At 38.8% G+C, this 23688-nt stretch overlaps 1 protein-coding gene across 2 annotated transcripts in view; it reads left to right on the top strand.

Annotated features, from left to right (window-relative positions):
* The window catches only part of LOC117784444 (epidermal growth factor receptor), a 40818-nt gene that overhangs the window by 12954 nt on the left and 4176 nt on the right, over positions 1-23688 (top strand). Inside the window, exons 1-4 of one of the 2 annotated variants that reach the window (XM_034622185.1) lie at positions 10914-12340; positions 21698-21920; positions 22307-23487; positions 23549-23681. In XM_034622185.1, the coding sequence (XP_034478076.1) occupies positions 12043-12340; positions 21698-21920; positions 22307-23487; positions 23549-23681 (1835 nt within the window). In that variant the 5' untranslated portion in view covers positions 10914-12042. Of the gene's footprint in view, positions 1-10913; positions 12341-21697; positions 21921-22306; positions 23488-23548; positions 23682-23688 lie in introns of those variants that run through there. The other variant, XM_034622186.1, reaches the window with a different exon arrangement.

The following is a 23688-nucleotide window of genomic DNA, read 5'->3' as shown; positions in this document are numbered from 1 at the left end:
ATCATGTGGCATCGTCTGTGCATTGTCAGTTATCGTTGGATAAATGCCGTCATACAATACAACAATTTTTGCATAGTCGCAACATTTGGAATGTATCTTTGTATCTTTTTGTATATAGAGCGATCGCATTGATGGAAACAATATGCCAAAGCTGCAACAGTCACAACAACAAGCTGAATAATAATAATTATAATGAGGAATGAAGCGCAAATATTTTTAATGGCACATCAAATCAAATTTCATCCAACACATCCGCCCACAATGTTCATAATTTCTATAATTCCTACATATAAATATTGTATACAAATTATACCGACAATTGTTTATGGCACAACAAAACACTTAAGCCCCGATTTCAGCAATCGTCAGTTAAAACTTTATTACCATTAACTGTTTCTTTGATTTGTGTTTATGTAGAAAGATAGTAATGTACGGTTAACTTTAAATTTATATATATAGATTTGTATCTCATTTAAAATAAAAAGAAATAAATCCATTTTGTTTGTTTCAAACTGAATAAATGTGGCAAGTGACAAGATGGTAAAATTTGATAAATATAAGAAAAGTGAGAATGGAGAATTTTGCTTGAAATTATTATTTTTAAAGTCTTTTTATTTTCTAACTAAGCAGATTTTATATTTGACTTTACAAAGCGATACCCAAGAAGATTTACAGCTATGAAAATTAGAGAATCTGTTTCTTGGAACACACTCCTCATAGCGATATCATCTGTCTCTTAGTCATGTGCAGACGGGACAATTTCAAATTACTTTTATTATTATCTATTATTTTTTTATTTTTAAAAATTCCTTGACTAATGCGTCGCATTGACCTTTGGCTACGCGTAAGTGGCACAGTGAGCGAAAAATGTGGCACATTGAAGTGCAACACATCATGGAATGCTAACCTACAATTAGCCATTAGCACGACACATGTTGCAAGTTCTTGGGGGCAGAGAGTCAGCTGCTGCTGCTTCTTTTACATGTGTCACAATTGCAGTTTGCAATGCGACTTTTGAGTTTGGGGCACACACCCACACAAAAAAAAGTGAGTGAGTGGGGCAAGACAGCTGAAGCAAAAAGAGAGTGAGAGAGGCAGCGCGAAAAAAGCATGTGGCATCAACACAGACTCAGACTCAGACTCAGACTCTGGCATCATTTTGAAGCGGCTGTCTTGGTTTGATGTTAATGTCGTTGTTGTTGTTGTTGTTGGCGCTATCAATGTGTTGCTGTTGTTGCTGTTGTTGTTGCTTCAGTGTCGTGAGAATTTTTCGCGATTGGTCGCACAGCGTGTGAATTGAAAAGTCGCATAGGCAGTGTGAGTGTGAGTGAGTTGCCACTCCCAATGAGTAGCTGTCGCTGGCTGTGGATTAAATGAAGCGAAAGTGTTGCAAGTGTTGCAGATAGCTGTAAAATTGCGGCACATTGACCGCCATTTAGCAATTGACGACAATCCTATAACTATATAAGTACACACATACACTTGAGTATGTGTTAACCTAAACTTAAGTCTGACTCAAAAGCCAATCATCATTAACATGTTTTCTATCTCTTTGTATTTTACAGGTGAGTCCGTCTCCGTCTCTGCCGCTGTCTCTGCCGCTGTGCAGCTGGCGTATAATTCTAAATTCGATAATTAAAGGTAACTTACGTATAAGTAGCAAGGCATGCGCGCAATTAGGCAGCTGTGCCCCACATTGCGGCAAGTTCTTTGCTTGACTCTCTCTATCTCACTCTTTCTGTAATTGAATACAAAACACAACACGCGCCAATTTAATTAATGCTCCCAAAAAATAAATCACAATACAAAAGCCGAACCAACTAACAGAAAAAAACAATGGGAAATTTATTAAAAGTACTTTTGCAATAAAAAGCCTGCATTCAACTTTAAACTGCAGCTGAGAGTTGGCAAGCGTAACGTGCGTTGTTGTTATTATTATTGTTGTTGTTGTAGTTAGTTGTGTTGTTGCTAGTGTTGGTGTTGTTGTCGTGGCGACTAAAGAGCCAAAGTTCTGCTTCAAGTGTTTTATGGCAAAGCAAATGCAAGAACTTCTACACAGAAAAAAATCTATGCTTTTTAAATTATTGATCTCGGCTAATAAAGAGATAGTCCAGGTTTATACAAGACTTTTTAATTTGTATGCAATATTTGAGGACTATTTGACTATTTTAATGATGAGTTATTTTTATTTAATTTGCAAATAGTTCCAGTTTAAAATTGAAAAAATGCATTATAAAATCTTTAATTTTATAATTTTAATATTTATTCATAATTTTTACTATTGATCTTGGCTACAAATGTGATCGCCGGTTTTCTTATAAAACTTTTTAATTTAAATATAATATTTTAGGCTTTTTTGGCTATTTAAATGCTGAGTTATTGCCATTTAATTCACGTATATTTCCACTTTTAAATGAAACAAACCATTCTAAAATCTTTAATTTTGTAATTTTAATATTTTTTCATGATTTTTATTATTGATCACAACTAATAATGAGAAAATTAAGATGATTACAAGACTTTTTAATTTAATTTAGAGTTATTGCCATTTAATTCGCATATAGTTCTAGTTTAAACATGCAAATATGCATTCAAAGTCATATATATATTTTAATAAATTAAATGATTAGAATACTCCAATTTTTTTCTGTGTGTGCAACAGACACAGCGACTGATTTTCAATGCAACTGCTGCTGTCGTTGCTGCCTGCAACCAATTGTTGCACTCCCCCGCTGTCTGCGTCGCTGTTGCTGCTGTTGTTGCTGTTGTTGTTGCTGCTGCTGTTGTTGCTGCCTGTTGGTGGCGACATCGACACGCATGCGTTTCATTTTCAGTTAAACTGCCCGTTGTTTTTGTCTCTGGCAGAACTTCAGGCCATGCCTCCCACCCCCTTTTTCCTGCTTAAAGCAGAAAAGCAAGCCAAATAAAATAAAACCAAACCAAACCAAACCAAACAAAACAAAGCATAGTCCAAAATGAAGTTGGAAAACTTCACGCCCCGCTGCACGCTGCTCGCATCGGGTGTTCTACTCGCCTCAACTCCCCTGCCCCCTCTCCTGACCCCTCTGCTGCCACCCCCCTCTTCCCATCATTGCACGATACAATTGAGTGCGCATGCGCCAACGCCAGCACTCAATACACACACACACAAGCACACACACACTCACATACATATACACATAGCAAGTTGGCATATGACCTGTGCAACAAGCAACCTAAAACCGGCACACAAGGGTTAATGCTAATGGTAATACATTTGCTATTACTTACACACTCACACACACACTGGGAACAATGCTTTGGACTTGTTTTAACCACTCGCTTACTTATCATTATTTTGGACAATGGAAATTCCACAAGCAGACAATGGTCTGGCTTTATGCTATGACCGTTATAATGAGCTTAGCTCAACTTGCTTTATATTATTTGACATTCTACATCAAACAATTCTCTAGATCACAAATACTTGTAAATTTCCCTTTAATTATTCTGTATATCCTTATTAATAATTTCCTAATTTCCTCGTATCTACTATTTAGCCATATTTGTTTGCTTTACTCACCAGTTTCCACCTCCAAGTATTGTGTGTCTTTGCTATTTTCATGCTTGCTTTACAACTCACTAGATTCCACCTCAAAGGTGTGTGTCTTTACTATTTCCATGCTTGGTTGGCAGCTCACTCAATTATTACACAAACTTCCCGCTTTGGTTGTGTAACTTGACTATGATGCACTAGGTGTGGAGCTTAGCTACTATAGTCAAGACATACATCTTAACGAAAGTTACCAACTCAACGAAAAACTGAACTTTAGTTAAGACATACACCCATCATGCAGACAAGATTCCACAATGTGGACTCTGAGTGATCGTATTTTTTGTAATTTTAAAATACACATACACCCAAATACGTTCCACGAGTTGAACTTGCTGCCATTTCGAGCATCTCGTGTGTATCTCAACTGCTTGCTCTCGCTCTTCAATTAACTTGGGGAAGTTGAAGCTGTTTGCTGCCTGCTCTCTTATGACCATAATGGTTTATGGCAAGAGAATTTATCTCTTTATTAGTTTTATATATATTAAATTATAATATTATATATTCTTTTATTCAAATACTGCAAAATATTCAGAATAAAACTGCCTTTTGCCCCTCCATTTTGTACCCCTCTTGTGACACTGTGGATGCTGAGTGTTTAGTTTTCTTAGGAAATTTACACACACTTAAACACATGCACATGAGCCTCATTTGTTTTTGTCTGATTTCTCTCTCTTTCTCGCTCTCACTCTCTATTTAGCTTGGAGCTTTAGTAACGGCCATCGTTGTAGCTTTGTTGTTGTTGTTGTTTTTGCCAAACCGGTTTATGTTCGAATCTTGGCTCTATAAAAACAACAAAAAATTATAAAAAAAAAAAACAAATGAAATCCGTATAGAAAAAATTATAAAAAACAACAGAAAACCCAAATTAATACAGCTATTGGCATTTTAATAATTTTCATTTGAAAACAAATGATTGAACAAAACATTGAAAGAATGCTTAAATTAATTATAATGCTATTATGGATCTTTTTGTTTGAAACTAATAAGTATGCACACGTTCTAAGTTAGCAAACGAATCGGTTAGAAATACAAGCGAGTAAGTAAACGTCTGATGTTATTACCAAGTTTGGTTAGACCAACTTGAATGCAGTACTACAGTACACAGCATCATCGGCAACTAAGCAACTGAACAACTGATCAACTGAGCATCTATGACCTAAGCTGGCAATGTATTGACCTTGCTGAAGCAACAACAACAACAACAACAACAATCAAGAGAAGCTGAGGTTGAGGCTGAATCTGTCGATTGGGTGGCTACACGATGAAGAATCCTTACATATTGGAATGCGGCTGTGGTTCGACTGATGCTGTTGCTGATGCTGCAGTTGTTGTTGCTGCTGCTGCTGCTGCTGCCTGGTGTGTCAACATATACACAACAGCAACAACATGCAGCAACATTGGCAAGAGGCAACTCACGTTCGTTTTGGATCTTGGTGTCTGTCGCCGCACGTACGCGGCTTTAACAACCAACTTACATAGCCGCCGATTAGCCAAGGCAACATACAAAAGTCCAGACTCGACTCCACTCTTCACTCTTCACTCTCCACTCTTCACTCTCCACTCGACTCTTTTATGCTCCGAAACAGGCTTAAGTCCAAAATGAGCTATCTCACTGCGCAAATCTTCAACTTTACTTTAGCTCAGTTGAGTTCTGTTCAGTTCTGTTCAGTTCAGTTGGACTTGGCTTTTAAGGGCCTTTGAGCCATGGCCCTCTCTCTGCACTTATCGCAAATGCATTGTGGCAGGCCTTCGTTTGCAGCTTGGCAACATCGCATCGTCTTTTGTTTCATGCTTCATGGACTAATGGCAGGCTCCACAGGTTGCTGTCGAGTGTTGTTGCAACATCTTGTCGCTGGGCGCCCTGGACATGGGACCAAAGAACACAGAGAGAGCACAGAGACCAGGGAACAGTCTCAGCTCCAGCTTCAGCTTCAGCTTCAGCTTGTTGGACACGTGTGCGTTGCTAAAACGTCCGTTCCAGCTTTGGCTTTATCTTTGCCTTTTTTATTTGTATTTTCATTCTTTTGCTGTGCTTTATGCTTGGATTAAATTTAGCAAATCGAAGCGCGCATACAACCAATGCGCTAATTGAACTTGTTGTTGTTGTTGTTGCTAGTGTTGTTGCTGTTTCTTGTTTTTTCTTCTTTTTGTTACGTACTTACTTATTTGTTGACAAAATGGCGTCCAAATGCGGCAAGCTTGTTGCCTGTCCATATTTTATATTAAGTCGCATCGCAAATATTTATGCCAAAACGAAAAAAGCAAAAGATAAACAATAATGTGTGTATTTTTAAACCGAAAATTAATGTCCAATATTATTTTTTTTTTGTGTTGTGTACGCTACAACATTACTCCGCCACCCCACTCTGTTCCCAAAAAAAAAGAAAAAAAAAGTTAAAAGCTCCCCAGAGAGACGTCTCGCTTCTTCTCCCCTTCTCTCTCTTCTCCTCTGCCCAGCACTTCTCTACTCTTCTCCTGCCTTCACTTCTTCGGCTCGGCTCGCTTCGGCCGCTCATATTTCACACTTCACGACCAAGCGATTAAAGTCGCGCAAACAATCTGTTATTGGAGTTGTTGCAATTATGTTTACAAAGACATTAAAAAAAGCCCAAGCAACAACAACAACAGCAACACGAAAAAGCACACACTCCAAGCTTCAACACGAATTGAATACAACAGCAGCAACAACAGCAACAACAACAACATTAACAGCAACAACTGCTAAAGCAACACAGACGCAGCCGCAACCGTTTTTGAATCTTGGACTGAAACGTGAGTCGTGCGACGATATGCATAAGCAACAATAACAACAACAGCAACAAGTACAAATGTTAATATTGCTATCGCGGGGAATTCGACTGGGACATGCCCTGTAGCAAAACCCATATAAAAAAAAAAAACAGTTGCGATAATAATGATTTATTCGAAATTAATAAAAGCTCTTTGCTATTATCAAGCAATTCAGGTTTATTCATAAAAATATTTCAATTCATAATAATTTTTCTTCAGCTACACTTGAAAATGTGTATGTGCTATTCATAATTTTCTTATCAAAAAATTATTTAAAAAAAATATATTGGTTACTTTTGAGACAGGCTTATCTTTCAAGTTACGATCCTTCAATTAAATTAAGAGTATTTAGTATATGACTTTTCTAATACTGAAATGAACTAAAGATTTTTGTCAATAAATATTTAAATTTTTTAAGCTACATTTTAAAGTGTTAAAGCTTTGAAATTCATGTTTTCTCAAGAAAATTTGCCATTTTTAACTGCTTTACAGACTTGTAAATTCCAGCTCTTTGTTTCCTTAAAAAAAAGTATACAATTTGTTAAAAGTTGCCTCTTTTTGACATGTATTTTTTCATAATAATTATACAAAACTGAACTTAATAGAAGTTAATCCTTTATGTTAATTAATTAAATAAATGGAGATAGAAAATTCCATTATTTAAAAAAATATATATACTTTATTAGTGCATATCTTTATGCGTGATTCTTTACCCTTTATATTGTTTCTTGATTGTGAAAAACATTAAGAATAAAATAGTTTGGATAAAGTTTATTTTTACTGCCTGTGAGTTGTAATGCTCTGTAACTCCTTTGTTGTACAGGGTATATCGCAACGCTTACAGCCGGCGACAATGAATAAAATTCACAAAAATGAAAAGAAAAAAAGATACTTATGCGAACTGGCAGTTAAATGTGAATTTGAGTGGAAGACACAGACGCAGTTGAAGTTGACGTCGCTGTCGATGTCGCTGTCGATGTCGCTGTCGATGGTGAAGTCAAAATCTAGAGTCAGAGCCTCGTCAGAGTCTTCAGATGAAGCGTGATATTTGCATGTTTGGGGTTAAAGGCAAACAGCGTGATTGTAAACAGGCCAAGTATTGGGCTACAAGTGTATTTCCAACTTGATAGCTCAAATGTGCCGCATCATGATTGAAAGCCCTGGCAATTAGCTTTAATTCTAAGCCGATTTTGTAGCAACACACACACACATACACACACACTTACACTGAAACTTGTGACAGCTGATGCTGATGAAGCAATTTGTTGATCGTTGTATTTCAACTACTTATTGGAGCAGTACTCGCACCTTAAGTTGAAATCGAGCAACGCGCCAAAAGGGTTGACAATCCAATTATACGGTTGTGGTAATAGCACGTGCTAGCCTTAAACTTGAACTTGAGCTAACTAGTTGCTTTGAATTTGGCTAAAATGTGTAACTAGCCAGGCGCCAGACTGTACGCTCTGTGTGTGCTGTTTGGGCCCATGCTGTTAGCCCTATTCAGCTGTCAAAAGTGCAAAACGCCTCACACATTTTTGTACTTTTGTATTTTTGTTTCCATTTCGTTACGGACACTTGAAAAAACGGCGCTCAGTAGAACAAGAGCTGAGAACTTGAGACTTAGGATCAGCTAAGCGAAACACTTGACCGCCTCGGAGTTTGGCCAAGTCGAAGCTGAGCTCGATCTTTTGTTACAATAAATCCCAGCTGAGTTTTAGCCGCAGTCAGGCGCAAAGTCATCTTCGATTTGGAAGGCGATGATCAACATGATGATGAGCAACAGCAGCAGGAGTCTAAAATGCAGACTCCGTCTCTTGTCTCTGTCTCTTGTCTCAAGGGTCGTCAGGCTTTCTTTTGAAAATAGAGGGTGCGGAACGATCCAGCTAAAGATTTTCAATGCACATGGCATTTTGTACGCTTCATGGAAAATGTTTTGTAACCAATTTCTTACACCTTCGTTTACCTGTTGTTGCTGTGTTTGTTGTCTTGTCTGCTTGTTGCGTTGTAGAGTGTTGTGGAGTGGAATGGATTGGATTGGATTGGAGTATGGGGTATTATGGAGTGGGATGCTGTGACTGTGGAGTGCCTTGAAGTGGTTTTTTCTAGAGTTCTTGTCAGTTGCATGTTCTTCGATTTTTGACAGATGACTTTGCTGTACGGGTTTTTTTTTTGTGGCCCCAGTGATTGAGGTCTGATACTGTTGCATAGCCAGTTATTAATATCTTTGATTACGGACATCAATTTCCAGCAAATACCAGTTAAAAACTGAGCGAGAGAGGACAGAGAGCGTAAAGTCGTGTGCCACAAACTAAGATCACAAATTGAAAATGCTTTTCAAATTTAAAATGTATTTTCATGCCCAACAACACAAATATAAAATGAGAGAGAAATGGTAAAACAATGCGCCACGTCTATAGATTTTTTAGACTTAAGACAATGCAACGCCTCTTGAGTTCGCAGCGTGGGATTCGGATTCGGATTCGAATTCGGATTCGGGGATTTGGAAAAAGATGCAGCTGGGTTGTGCTTGCGCTTTTCGTGCCACATCTTTTGTCTATGCAACCTACTGAAAAATATTTACGTTTTATTGCATTGTGCGTCTGAAGTATGCGCCTGTCTTTACCTGAGTCCAGGTTGAGGTTGAGGTCCTGTCGCTGTTGCACATGGCGCAGGCGTAAATACCCTGAACAGCGATTCGCTGTGGCATGCAACAGGTGAGAAGAGTGTTTGTGAGGCAGCAACAAATAGCTGAAATCGGTCATAACACAATGTTGACAACGATTCTACACAAATCTTTTGGCCAAAAGACAAAAGCCAAAGCGCCGTAGATTTTTGTTGCCCACGCAGATCAGCCTCACACACACACACACACAAACACACACTCACACACACATGCAGATGCGAACTTGAGTGCTTATAAGGCAACATTTGGCCAGGCGAACAACTCTCTCACACACACAGACACACACACACACACACAGGTGAGAGACTGAGCGTGTGTGCGTGAGAGAGGGAGAGGGAGAGCGTGCGCTTACCTGAGCGTCATGGCATGGCTGCCACAACAACTGTTTAAATGTCTCTTTGCCTCGAATTCGCCGCATGCGAACAAGGTAGTAGTAGTAGATGGCAAAGGCAAAGGCGAAGAAGAAGAAGCAGAATAACAGCAGCTACGATTTTCGGTACATACACAATATCTGAACTTACCTGTGTTGTACTTTTTTTTTTTTTTTTTTTGCTCGCGCTCACAACGAATCCGTGAATCCGCTGCAAACAATGACAGCTGTCAGTTGAAGTCAAGCGGGTATTAGGAATTAACAGTTATCGATATGGCAAAGACTTATCTCTGGAAACATGCACAACCCTTTAGACTTACAAAACTTACAAAATAAGATTATGATGAGTATATCTAGTGCAGAATGTATTAAAAATAGTGTCATTTGAGTTAGAATTGCAAGCATTAAACACCCTTTAAAACACAAATATATTTTAATAATTGGTTTTTTTATGAGTCAATAAATGCAAGTTCAAAGATTTGAGTAAAATATTTATATTTTCACAAACTAAAATAACTCCTTTGTTTTAAATACTTTCGTCTAATGATTAATATATGATTAATATAAAGATTAATAAATGTGCATGGTGTGCATGATTAGTTTTATACTTTCTTTGAATAAATTACCTATATTAATTAGATTTTTATTCTTATTTCATTAATGTAACTACAAAGTTTTGTGCTTTATTTTAATGTATTTTATTTGATTTATATTTTTTAAATACATGTAAAATGACTTCAAGTAAGGCTTTAATTAATTCATTTTACTCCAAATAAGCTAGTTCAAACACTTATAAAACAAACAACAAAGTTTTTCAAAGATAAGACAAATTTAAGAGATAAATCCCAGCAAATGTAAAGATATGTAATGTTAGAATAAAGTTGTTTTTTTTTTTTTGCTATTTTTAAGATTTTTTGGTTCTCAACGTTTATTTGTAGATAAAAATTCGTATGCTTAACACAAAAATGCTTAATTTTGAACCCAATTTGTATTAGTACAGTTTAGATACTCGGCTTAGAACGTAGCGCATTTGGTTGCAACTGCAGCGGTAACTTAATTCTCATAGTTTCATGTTACGCAGACTTTAGAAAAGTGCCTTACGTAGCATTTTGGTTTTACCTGTGCCCAGCAATAGCTCAACGAGTACAAATGCCTCCTGCCAGTCTAACTGTCTGTCTCTCTCTTTGTATCTGTATCTGTATCTGCATGTGTGTTTGTGTATCTTTGTGTGTGTGTGTGTGTGTGTGTGGGTATCTGTTGCCTGTTGCTGCTGCTTTGTGGAACTATTGTGCAGCTGCACAAGCAACAGGCAGCATTTTCCTTGCTTTGCTTTAGTTTTATATATGGTATTTATGTATTTTTTCGGCCTGATCTTCGCTTAGAGATCTTCGCCGCTCGCTCACCTTTTACCCATTCCACACGACGTTTACCTGTATTCTTTGCGCTACGCTCGCTCTTAACCCAACTCGCCTCGTCTGCGTGTGTGTGTGTGTGTGTGTGTGTGAGAGAGAGAGAGAGAGTTTGTTGAGAGCTGTGTGCTGTGCATTGCGCGACGTCTGTTTCGGCTTCAGTTTCGAATTCAACGTGACGCTGCGCAGACGCGATTTGGTTAACGAGTTCGTGAAATTGCCCAAGAGTCCGAATACCGAATAGCGAATGTCGATTGCCGAATGCTCGATAAAGTTTTAGATCGTATCGTCCTACCTTCTCCCACTTCGTTTCGCGTATTGCTCGCTTGACTTGCTGCTAATTTAGTGCTAATCGAATATAATACCTAAGCATATAATACCAAGCAAGAGTCGAGTGTTTAGCAAGTGTCTGCTGAAAACGAAGGAATCAAATAAAATAAAATAAAATAAAATCATAATATTTTGTGATTTCATTGCTAATTGGAGAGACAGGGACAGAGTGCAGCTGTGTGTGTGTCTGTCTTTCGGTGTCTCGCAAAATGGCCCAGTGTTTGTGCAAAATAACAACAACAACAACTGCAATAACAACAACAACAACATAAGGCATTGCAGTCAGTTATTAAAAGTTGCGCCTGCGCGCGCGCCCTAACCTCAAAAAAAGAGCAAGAAAACAACAAAAACAAAAAGCTGTGCGAGTCGAACTCGAAAAACGTAAGAAAATAATATAAAAAGAGAACTGAAAAGCTAAAGCCAAAGCAGCAAAGCAACAACAAAAGCCTTCGTAATGTGAAACTGGTTCCTATCCACAAATACACACACACCAATTGCAACGACAACAACGACAACAACAGCAACAACAGCAATAACAACAACTACAGCAGCCACAACAACAAAACGCAGTGAAAGAGCTTGAAATTTTGTATGAAAAAAAATTGTATTTTTGACACGCAAAACGTAGCAAAAATTTGGTGTATTTTATTTCTTGATTTTTGGAGCTGACAAAGCGAAAAACAACACGCGCGGCCAGCAAAAAAGTTTACGTTTAAGTGCAGCTGAAATTTAAAGTTTATAAATTATAATTATCAAAGACACGCACACATTCCAACACACACACACACACATGACGTCACTGGCTTTAGCTGCTCGCTCTTGATTCAACTGGAGCTTCAGCTGCCACAGCTGCAACCCACAAAAGATGCGCACTTTCAAATTGCTCAGACGCTGCGGCAGCGGTCTTTGTCTGCCCCTGCTGCTCCTGCTCTTGGCCCACTGCATCTGTGTTTGGCCCGCGTCGGCGGTAAAGGAGGGTTTTGCCCGCCAGAACAACAAGCGCCATCAGGATCCCTTCCGCAACAATGGGGGACGTGGACGTAACCGTGGTGGCAGCCAGGAGCGTGCTGCAACGGCAACCGCTGTGGCAAGCAGCACGGCGATCATCGCCAGCGTCGTCACCGTTGGTGATAACAACAAGGACACATTTCCCAAGGGCAAGAGTAAGTGTCAAAATAATACATTGCAGAATAAGCAAAGCTGTGGTTCAAAGCAAAGAATTAACACAGGCAAATATAGTATCTGTTAAAAGGAAATTAACAGTGTGACTATAACAGAACAAAATATGATTAAACGGAAAATGAACATAAAACAACAGAATATGAAGCATACTTTCTATTAAAAACATTTTATACATATTATCAGGCACCATAACAATTATAAGGAATAAGCAATACAAATTATTTTTATTGGCTATTTTAAAGACTTTTATATTTAAAAACAAAATTAATATCAAATAATCAATAATGTGATTAAAAAAATAAAAATTTAAAACAATTTTTATTATTAATTTTTATTTTATTGGTCTTTTATAAAAGTCTTTCAAGATTTTTTTGAACAAAAGTCTTTAAAGAATTTAATATCTGATTTATAAATATTATTTATTGTTAAATGTTTGGAAGATGTTAAAATGAACAGTTGTGGTATTAATACCTGCAACATGCAACAATCAGAATATTAGAATTGAAATAAATGAAATTTTGTCTAAATATGACATAAAAGAAGCAAATTTCTTATAACAACTTATACTATTGCAGATTAATGGGGTCTTAATTATTTAAAATAATATTTAGAAAATTGTGGCAATTTATTTGCCTTATGTATTATTTAGACTCGATCGGGTTAGTCCCACATATTTGCGTGCTCAGGCGGGATAGTCTCAAATACTTGGGATAGTTCGACTAAATTGTTTGTGTGCAGCTCAACAGGAATAGTCCCATATATTTTATTTATTTTTTTTTTTCTGAGAGATCTACCTGGAAAGTCCCACAAATTTGATAGTCTAACCGAAATACTGCTAAATATTTGGGGACTTACACCATTAAATCTTTCATTGTTTTGATTAATTTTGGGGATTTTTTCCATTAGACATAAAAATCTTGAAGCAACACCTGTACGCGTATTAAGTGAATTTATATCAGCTTAGCAAGACTCTCACATCAGTCATGTTCAAACATGGAGTATCCATCATGATGTGGCTTTGTGTTTATGTAGATTTGCGTGCCCATATATCATAATCATTTCAAGACATTTGCCCCGAATAATGTGTAAGTGCAACTGCTGTCCAACAAAAATGAAAAATACCCCAAATATAATCATATTTACTCCGGTATGAGCTGTAGTTGCTTGCGTTTAAGAACGGTTGTTGTTGCCTCCTCGGTATCTGTAGCTGTATCTGTATCTGTATCTGTATTTGATATGCAGCCGCTTATCTTATCGTACGTGCTGCAGTGCACCATGTTTGGTTTTGGTTCTGGTTCCAGTTTGGTACTCGTTTTTGGGCTGCATTGTTGGCATTACCCACCTCTACCTCTACCTCAATCTCTACCTGCCCGTTTGGCCGGTGCTTGGGCCTCAACCTCTTGACTTGGGCGCTTGGTCCCCCCCTACCGTTAAAAGCGTTAACTTATTATTGTTTTTATTATCAACCCGTTCAACTATACAAATACAAAGTCTGTAAAAATTTGTACTGTTTGTAAGCATTTCGTAATGTCAATTGTAACAAAAGGAAGGCAACTTAAAACTTACTATTTAGCTGCCTGAATTTTGCTTCTGTTGCGCATACGACGTGTTGGCGTTGTTGTTATTGTTGTTGCACTTTCAAGCAAATTTTCCATTTCTCTTTGTCAGCAGCAACAACTGCAATAATGACAACAACAGCAGGCGACACAATTTCCAGCTAAAATGGCGACTTAATTTGTTGACATCGCAAGTATCGCGAGTATCGCATTTGCTTTTTGCTCAGCTCGAAAATTAATGAGAAACCATAACGCTAACAGTCGAGGGTAGCTCTATAGGTTCGCTTCTTTATTTATTTTTAATAATTAGTTAAAAAAAATACAATTTTCGAAAATTATACAACAAATTAATAAAAATTGTAGACTCAAGTATCTCATTATTTAGACCTATTTCTCTATTCCTCATATTTTTATGTATATTCATAAAAATAAAATTAATTCTTAAGTATCGTACAATTTATTGTCTGAATACGTTTACTTTTCAAACAACCCTTGTTTGCCGTTGCCAGAAAATTAATAAAAAAGTATTACGCGTTTATATTTTTATATTTTTTTTTCCGAATTTTGTGTTCATATCTTTAAGCAAAGCATTTGTTTGCACAATACTTTGGGGCAAATATTTGCATTTTATCGAGCAAATAGAGGTAACAGTTTCTGTGGCTCCACCGAACGTTGTCGATATTCAGTGATCTTGTAGCTGCAAATTAATAAATGTAGCCCCCATCCGCAATTGTGCAAATATTGAAATAGCAACTTGAGGCTAACACAGTTGGCCCTATGCTAATGGATACGATACGATATTAAATAGTATGCCTGTATTCTCTTGGCCGGATATGGCTAGATAAGAAATCGGCTATATGTATTATGCTGATAAACACCATTCAATACTTAAATCGATGTTCCCTTAAGTATCCCTTGGGTAATTGCCAGAGTTCCCTAGGGGCCCTACAGACTCTATAGATCGAAGCACTGTGTATGAGTACATTTAAATAATATTTTGCAGCACTTCAAAGTCGCATTCAGTCAAAGTTGTTTAGGATTTTATGACATGTCGTGGTAGTAAATAAGCACAGCTGCAACAAATATGCAAATAAATGCCACACGTGCAATAAAAGTGGGAAAAAAAACTGAATCGACACGAACAGCAGGGGGTTGAGGGAATTGGAATTCGGGCACAATTGCTACTATTGTTGAAATAACTAAGGTAATACAAATCTATTAAGTTATCAGTCAAATAAAAAAAAAACTACAAAGCTAATAAATTGTTTCATTACAAATTATTTAACTAATTTAAAACTCTACGAATGAACTAAACAAATGATTTTAACATATGTGACTCTTATTTAAGTCAACCTCTTTTAATTGTTTTTAAAACGCCTTGACTTAACATATGTAGGCTAAACAGTTGTGTATTTGGTCGTGTAAACTGAGTTTACAGCAGTATGTAAAATTATAGAGACTTCAACATATAGATTATTTTTTAATAAATGCTGTTTAATAAAAGGCTTTCCAGAAATACTAGAACTGCATTGAATATAATTTTTAAAGAAGAAAATTATTTATAAAAATCATTTTTAATATTAAACTCTTAATTTGTATTATTATTTGTAATTTAATAAAAATTCAGTGCATCCCATCCGAAAACGTACCTATATTTGGGATTTTCTCATTCATCTAGATACATATTCATATATACATGATGATACATACGTTATATTCATCTAGATACATCATAGATACAAATATTTTATTTTCGAGCTTTTCTTTTTTTTTTTGACATTTTAACCTTTGCCGCAGTGAGCTACAATTTATCATAAAACATTATTTATGTATTCGAAATCACTCAAACTAAAGTACGTTGTAAATATTTACATATTTTTCTTTGTTTATTGCGAACTTTTCCGCCTTTTGACCAGACCAAAAGATTTGATAGCCTATTCGACTATTTCAGCTGAAAGGCTCGAACGATCTCCTAAGCTTGCTTTGACTCTGTCTTTAAGTGTGTGTGTGTGTGTGTGTGTGCAAGCGCTTGAAAAACCACATTCCATAGTGTGCCTGGCCATACTCTGAAGCCACAACAACGACAACAATACGAGCAACAACAACGACCAGCATCCACTGAGAGTTACCCGCACACTCATAAAATGGTGTAAGCTCCAGCTAATTACAGCGTCAGGCACGCGCTCACTGCAACTGTGTGTGTGTGTGTGTGTGTGAGTGTGTGTGTTTTGAGTGCTTGTATGCGTATGTGTATTAGTGCTTAGTTTGCATAGCATTGCTATAATTCCTGATTAAGACATCATGCTATAAGAAAAACTTACAGCAAGCGAATTCAAAATCGCCAGTTGCCAGTTTTTTTTTTTTTTTGAGCTGTTGAACTTTAAGGCCTGTTTCTGTTGCTGTTGTTGTTGTTGTTGTTAGTTTTAGCACAGCAACTATACAGCTATACGGATAGTGCTCAGTACCCAGTCTTTATAAAATACTGGTTTTCTAAACCCACACTCACACACACACTCAGCCAGATATTAAACGCGCAGTTGCAGGCAATTGCAGTAGAAGCTGCTGCAACTGCGCACCACTCACTCACTCACTCTCTCTCTCTCTCTCTCTCTCTTCAAATTGCTCTCTCACTATATATCTCTAAATTTCTCTCTCTCTCTTTGTTTATTTCTCTGTTTCTTGCTCTTTTATTTATATATACACACACACACTTATTTTAAAACATTTTACGACACTTTTGTTAACTTTTTAGTCAGGCTCTTTTTAAAATTTAGTTTTTGGCACACTGCATCCTGCACAGTGTGACCAAATTGCTGTCGTTTTCTGAACGTGTGGTTCACCCTAAACTCTCTGGAGTCTCTGTTTTTGTGTGTCTTTACAGTGTGGGCGTTTGAATTCGATTTCGAAACTTGCAGCAAACCACAACAACAGCTTCCGCAGCTTCAAGGCGTCCCACGTATTTTGGTTGTTGCTGTTGCTGCTGCTTTTGTGGTTGCTGTTGTTGTTTGTTTGTTCGCTTAGTTCTATGCCTAAAAATAGCTGAAAATGCTTAGAGCCAGAATTGAACAGGCACCAAAAATGGCGCCAGGGCGTGCTCATTAAACCAGCTGGTTGGTTCAGTGGTGCGGTGGTGCGGTGGTGCGGTGGTGCAATTCTCAATTGCAGCTTGGACTTTGCACAAAGCGCAATCACAGGCTTATCTAATGGCAGCATTGTTTAGTTGTTGTTGCAGTTGCTTCTGCTTTAACTTGTAGCTGTTGTTGTTACTGTTGCTGCTGTTGTTGTTGTTGTTGTTGTAGCTGTCGTGAGGCACGACCTGCGCCCAATTGTTGTACACAAACTAAATGAACGCGCATCGAACACGAAATGGGCAAACAACAAAAAAAAACCAAGCACAAATAAACAACAACAACCACAAACCAGGGCCAGCTTCAGCAACAACGTTGTTGCTGTTGCTGCTGTTGTTGTTGTTCTTTTTTTTCGCCGTGTCCTAAGGTCTTTAGTTTTTGGTGCTTTGTTATTTGCTGATCTTCACTTTGCCGCTCTTCTCGGCAAATTTGTTATGCGAAGTTGAAGATGCGCTTGCAGCGTTTTCTGCAAAAAGCTTTGCAGCTCGTTGCGCTTATTTGCCTTTGTCTTCGTGACGCCACGACATAGAACAACAACAACAACAACAACAACAACAACTAATGAAAGAAAGTTGCCGCATTCAGCAGAATGTTTTTTTTTTTTGCGAAATCCGCGCACGTAACCAAGCGCAAGACAGTTAACATAGGCAGTTGGTCAAGACAGCTTATGGCCAATCTTATAGAGAGGCGCTTAGCGAAAGGGGAGTGCCTGGAGTGGGGGGCTAACTGTAATGAGCTGCGTGTTTTTAATGGCCAGTCACAAATGTATTTATTAAGCGCTTTTACACAATTTCATTGTAAATTGAACGCGTGCCGCGACTGAATTGTCGCAAAACAGTTATGAATTATTTATGTGGCGTTGCCAAGACAAACAACTAGCAACTGGCCACAGGCTGCAAGACTGTTGCCACAACGCTAATCTATGACACCTAATCGCCGCAGTTGTAGTTGTGCCATTGTGGCAACAATTGCTGTTGCATCTGCATACAGTGGAGTCTATTGCTCAGTTAATCTTGATATTTGTATATATTACTATATATATAAGAGCGTATATATATTTGACGAACTTTCACCGCGTTTTTTTTTTGTTTAAAGAGATCAATGTACTTGTCTGCTGTGGTGATGGCGGTGAAGTTGTTGCTGCCAACAGTTCAAATTGTGGCAACAGCTTGCGGCAATAACGGCCGACGCCTTATAATTTTGATCGGAATCTGCCCACTTCGATTTGATTTGAGTTGTGTAAGAGAAAGAGAGAGCGAGAGCGAGAGCGAGAGAGAAAGAGATAGAAGTTGTGGGGAGGGGGAGCAATCTGAGCAAGCATAGAATCTACACTTATGTAGGTAAAAAACAAAGCATGCTTAATGCCCTTTTAAATCTTTTGTTATTTTACAACAAAATCTATGCTTTTCATGTTGTTGCTGTTGTTGTTGCTGTTGTTGCTGTGGCAGCCGCAGGCAAAGGTACGAACAACGATGGGCAGCAAACTCAGCAATCCAGATGGTTCGGCTACAGAGTTAAAAATCTTTTCCACGAAATGAAAATACACACACACACACAACAAAACGCACACAGACAGACAGCCAGAGGGGAAAAAGATGAAGATGAAGAGCGTAGAATCGAGAATGGAGAACGGAGAGCGCAGCGGGAACGGGACATATAAACGTGAGCAAGCAAGCAACAATAACAATAACAACAACAACAACAGCAGCAACATCATCACAGAACCGGCTAAGCGAGTCTCAAGACTGAAACTGAGAACTGAGAACTGTGAGTCGAGTCCAGAGTCTAAGTTGGAGTCTGGGGTTCGTTTTGGCTATCGAGCTATAATCATAGGCAAAGTCTTGAGTTCTGGTCAAAGTTGTTGTTGCTGTTGCTGTTGCAGTTGTGCAGCATTCAAATCGATTATGTAGACGTTTGCCTTGCCACACGAAAAATGCGTCGTGCTTTCATCTTCTGGCTTCTCAACTCTTTTGGCCTTTTCACCAGCCGCAAAAAAAGAAGAAAAAAACCGAACCTGAGGCTCAGTTCAACAAAATACAACAAGAGAAAAACACAATATTTAGAAAGTCAGCACAGCACAGAGTTTGGAATGCGGTTGAGTCTATTAATCAGCACGTCAGCGGCAAGAGGGGAGTTTCAGAGGAGGCTGGGGGCAGGTGGCAGAGTGATGGACTAGGGCTTGAGCAGAGGGCGAAGTTGAAGATGAGTCGTGTTGTTGATGGCTGAACAAATACAAATCGATAAACAAATACAATGCTCAATATGTGTGAGAGATGCTGCCCCTCTTGCCCCGCACCACTGACCTAAGTCTTGTGCTAGTACATTGAAGTTCGTTGCCTAAGTCTTTTGTTTTAATGAGCACATTGCTTGAATTATGACTTTGATTTGATATGAGACAGAGATAAAGGCAGATAGACAGACAGAGAGAGAGAGAAAGGAGAGTCCGTCACTCATTAGCGTCGAGACACTTAGCCTAAGGATTACAAATTAGCCTTTTTGCCTCAGCCAAACACACACACACACACACACTCACACACAGACAGTGAGAGACACTCAGCAGGCAATGCGGGCGTGTCCAGAGCCAAAAGAAAAATCGCATAAGCAACATCGCAAGCATTTCTCAAGAATCTCCTCCTCCTCCTCCTGCAGACTCCTCCGGCTCTTTCTTCTACTTCATCGCCTTCATCTTCTTCTTCTTCGTCGTCTTCGTCTTATGCTTCTTCTACTTCAACCGCTTCGATCGTGTCTTAAGTTTCAGTCAAGGAGCAACATGAAAAACGCTGCTGATAAATTGTACGCGATAAAGCCGCAACCCATTGGTTTGGTTTGAAAAGGGTTTCGTGCGATGCCATGCGATGCGATGCGATGCGATGTGGCGCGGCATGACGTTCGGTATGAGAAATGAAAGAGTTGCTACATTCAACTGGCCAGCGGCTGCGCTTCGTGCCAGCATCATCAGCCAGAGCCACGACAAAAACAAAGCCAAAGAATTTGTACGAAAATTTTTGCGCTTCGATTGCCAGCAGCCGCTTTTGATCAATGTCCGACCAGGTCGGTACAGGGGTTGGGGCAGTGGCAGGGTTTCAGGCCAAGCCAGGGCAGGCCAGGACAGCGCCCAAGTCCAAGTCGAATGTCAACTGCAGCCTCACCTTTTAATATACCCTTGTCTGGGGTATTCCCAATTTGTCTTGCAAACTGTAATGCTTTAGTAGAACGAACTGAAATGTGGATTAAAGCCATACTTTTATATTGTTATGTGAATTTCTGCAACAATTAGTTTTAGTGAGAAAAATAAATCATATGCTATAAACGCATAACACTATTTTAGGCAATTTTTAAAAGTCTCCTACTACCCAAATAATATAAAAAGGGATTTTTGATGTGTATTTTTTATTACTATTTATTTATGGTATAATTAGTCATATATGCAATAATTTATATAGTTAAACGCCTTAAAAAAAATTCTCGGATATTTTAGGAACACCGAGAATTCTTTTGATTCTTCTCAAAAAACTTATTATAAGTGTATACAGTCGGCGACACTATGTGCCTGGTTATTCTTTCGTGTTTTGGTCTTTGAAGTGTCGTGCCTTTTCTGTCTTTGGGCTTTCGGTATGCATTGCGTCGCATAACTGCAGGCATTTAACTTTTTCTTTTCGATGTTTCCCAAGCAACTTGAGAATTTCGCATTTCTGGCGACAAACAAAATATTTTTATGCCATATTTCTTCCAATCTTTCTTCATAATTACGAGTATTTTGTTGTTTGCCTTTCCACGAACTGAAATCAATAAATTGCGCAATATTTATGGACAACGATGTTTTTTTTTCTCCCCTTTTTTCTTATGTTTCTTGTTGTTGATGTTGAACTTTTTTGATAATTAGCTGAGTAACTGGGTGGGTGTTGCCCGCCGCTGCCCGTGGGCTGCAACAAGTGGGTGTCTATGTCTTCTGACTCCATCTTCGACTACGACTTCGTCTCTGACTTTGTCTCTGACACATGGCACACTTTTGCGGCCCACACGGCTTGCATTAAACCACGACCCACAACCCACGTAGCCCTTTTTTATAGAATCTCATATACATAGACGTACAATCATCTAGCAGTAGGCCATGCAAATCAATGGAAGATGTAACTCTTTTAACCTTATTCCCTCTCTCTCTCTCTCTCTGTGTCTATCTCTCTCGGCAGCTAAAACAGGTCGCTGACTAATGATAACAGCGACTGGCTTTGGGCCTGACTTTGTCGCTGACTGCGTGGGCTGCTAATTATTGAAAACGCCAACTGAACTGCGACTGGAAGGCGCCCACTTAGTTTATTTATTTATTTCATTTTTAAGTTTTATTCGATTTTTTGTTTAAGCTCTTTTCATTGCTTCCGAGCGTTAAATACAAAAGACTTAGGCAACAAACTTGCACTCTCCCGTTTGCTATTTCCGTTGATAATTCAAATGAATTTAATTTCTTAACATTTGCATTCACCTGTAGCACATAATTCAACACCTACCTGTCTTTAATTAGACATGCATTGATTCAACACAAATTAAGTGCAGCCCACACAGTGTGTTGTTTGTTTACCCTTTAAACTTTCCCTCTGTCTCGCAAGTGAATGTTCCCTTAACTAAATTACAACTCTTTTTCAATTTTTCTTTACAGTTTGCATTGGCACAAAGAGTCGCCTGTCGGTGCCCTCAAATCGAGATCATCATTATCGTAATATGCGCGATCGCTACACGAATTGCACCTATGTCGATGGCAATTTGGAGCTAACCTGGCTACAGGATCCCAATCTGGATCTCAGCTTTCTGTCCAACATACGTGAGGTGACGGGCTACATACTGATCAGTCATGTCGATGTTACCAAAGTGATATTCCCAAAGTAAGTTTGCCATTCGGACTCTTAATTTTTAAATATATAAAACGAAAAGAAATTATACAGGAGTGCCACAGAAAGCGAAAACAACCGAAAATCTCCCAAATATCCATACATTTTTGGGAGATTTCCAATTGGCTTAGATTTCTGTGGCACCCCTAATAATTAAAATTGAGTTTTTTTTATTAAAATAAAAACTAATTTATGATTTTTGCCAAATATTAAATTTATAAATCCATTTAATAATGGAGTTTATTTTTTAAATAATATTTTTTTTAATACAAATCATTTTTTTTAAATAACTTTTTTTATTTTGATATTTTTAATAAAAATACTTTTAATTATTTCTGTTAAATTTTTAATAATATAAAAAATTTGTAAATTTTTTTTAGACTTCAAATCATACGCGGCCGTACGCAGTTCAGCCTGAATGAGAATGACGAGAAGTATGCCCTGTTTGTCACATACTCGAAGATGAATTCGTTGGAGATGCCCGAGCTGAGGGACATTCTGCAGGGTTGGGTGGGTTTCTTCAACAACTACAATTTGTGTCACACACGCTCCATTGTGTGGCGCGAGATTCTATCGGGGGCGAATGACAGTTTCAACTATGTGTACAACTTTACGGCCGATGAGCGAACCTGCCCCAAGTGCGATGCGTCTTGCCAGCGAGGCGCCTGTTGGGGCGAGGGACCTCAGAACTGTCAGAAGTTCAGTAAAATCACGTGTGCCCCGCAGTGTGCCCAGGGTCGCTGCTTTGGCCCAGGTCCAAGGGATTGCTGTCACTTGTTCTGCGCCGGCGGCTGTACGGGACCCACGCAAAAGGATTGCATTGCGTGCAGGAATTTCTTTGACGAAGGCGTCTGCAAGGAGGAGTGTCCGCCCATGCGAAAATACAATCCCACCAGCTATGAGCTGGAGGTGAATCCCGACGGCAGGTACGCCTATGGCGCCACCTGTGTCCGTGAGTGTCCCAGCCATTTGCTGAAGGACAATGGCGCCTGTGTGCGCAGTTGTCCCTCGGACAAGACGGCCAAGGATGCTGAATGTGTTGCCTGCAATGGACCCTGCCCCAAGACCTGCCCAGGAGTTAAAGTTCTGCACTCGGGCAACATTGATTCGTTCAAGAACTGCACCGTCATTGAGGGCAACATTCGAGTGCTGGATCATACCTTCTCCGGCTACCAGGATATTGATGCTCATTATTCAATGGGAACACGCTATATATCCATGCATCCCGATCGCTTGGAGGTCTTCTCAACGGTCAAGGAAATCACTGGCTACTTGAATATCGAGGGTGATCATCCGCAATTCAAGAATCTATCCTATTTTCGTAACCTGGAGATAATACATGGACGTCAGCTCATGGAGAGCTACTTTGCAGCCCTGTCCATAGTGAAGTCCTCGCTCACAAGTCTCGAGCTGCGAAGTCTGAAGCGCATCAACTCGGGCAGTGTTGTTGTTCAGCACAACAAACATCTCTGCTACGTGAACAACATTCGATGGTCCACGGTGCAAAAGACCAATGATCAGAAGCAGTTTATCCATGAAAATCTCAACTCTTCCGAATGCCGTAAGTAAAGGGATTTTAATTGAATTCCCCCCAGTTACTAATCGACCTTTAATGATTACAGGTAAAGTGGGTCAGGTGTGCTCGGAGCAATGCAACAGCGATGGCTGCTGGGGAGCTGGACCGCAACAGTGCTTGAACTGCAAGAGTTTCAACTACAATGGCACCTGCATTGCCGATTGCCGAGATGTCTCCAAGTAAGTA

The sequence above is a fragment of the Drosophila innubila genome (genome assembly GCF_004354385.1).
Source record: "Drosophila innubila isolate TH190305 chromosome 2R unlocalized genomic scaffold, UK_Dinn_1.0 1_C_2R, whole genome shotgun sequence".
NCBI classification, from domain to species: domain Eukaryota; kingdom Metazoa; phylum Arthropoda; class Insecta; order Diptera; family Drosophilidae; genus Drosophila; species Drosophila innubila.
This window is presented reverse-complemented; position numbering and strand designations above follow the sequence as displayed.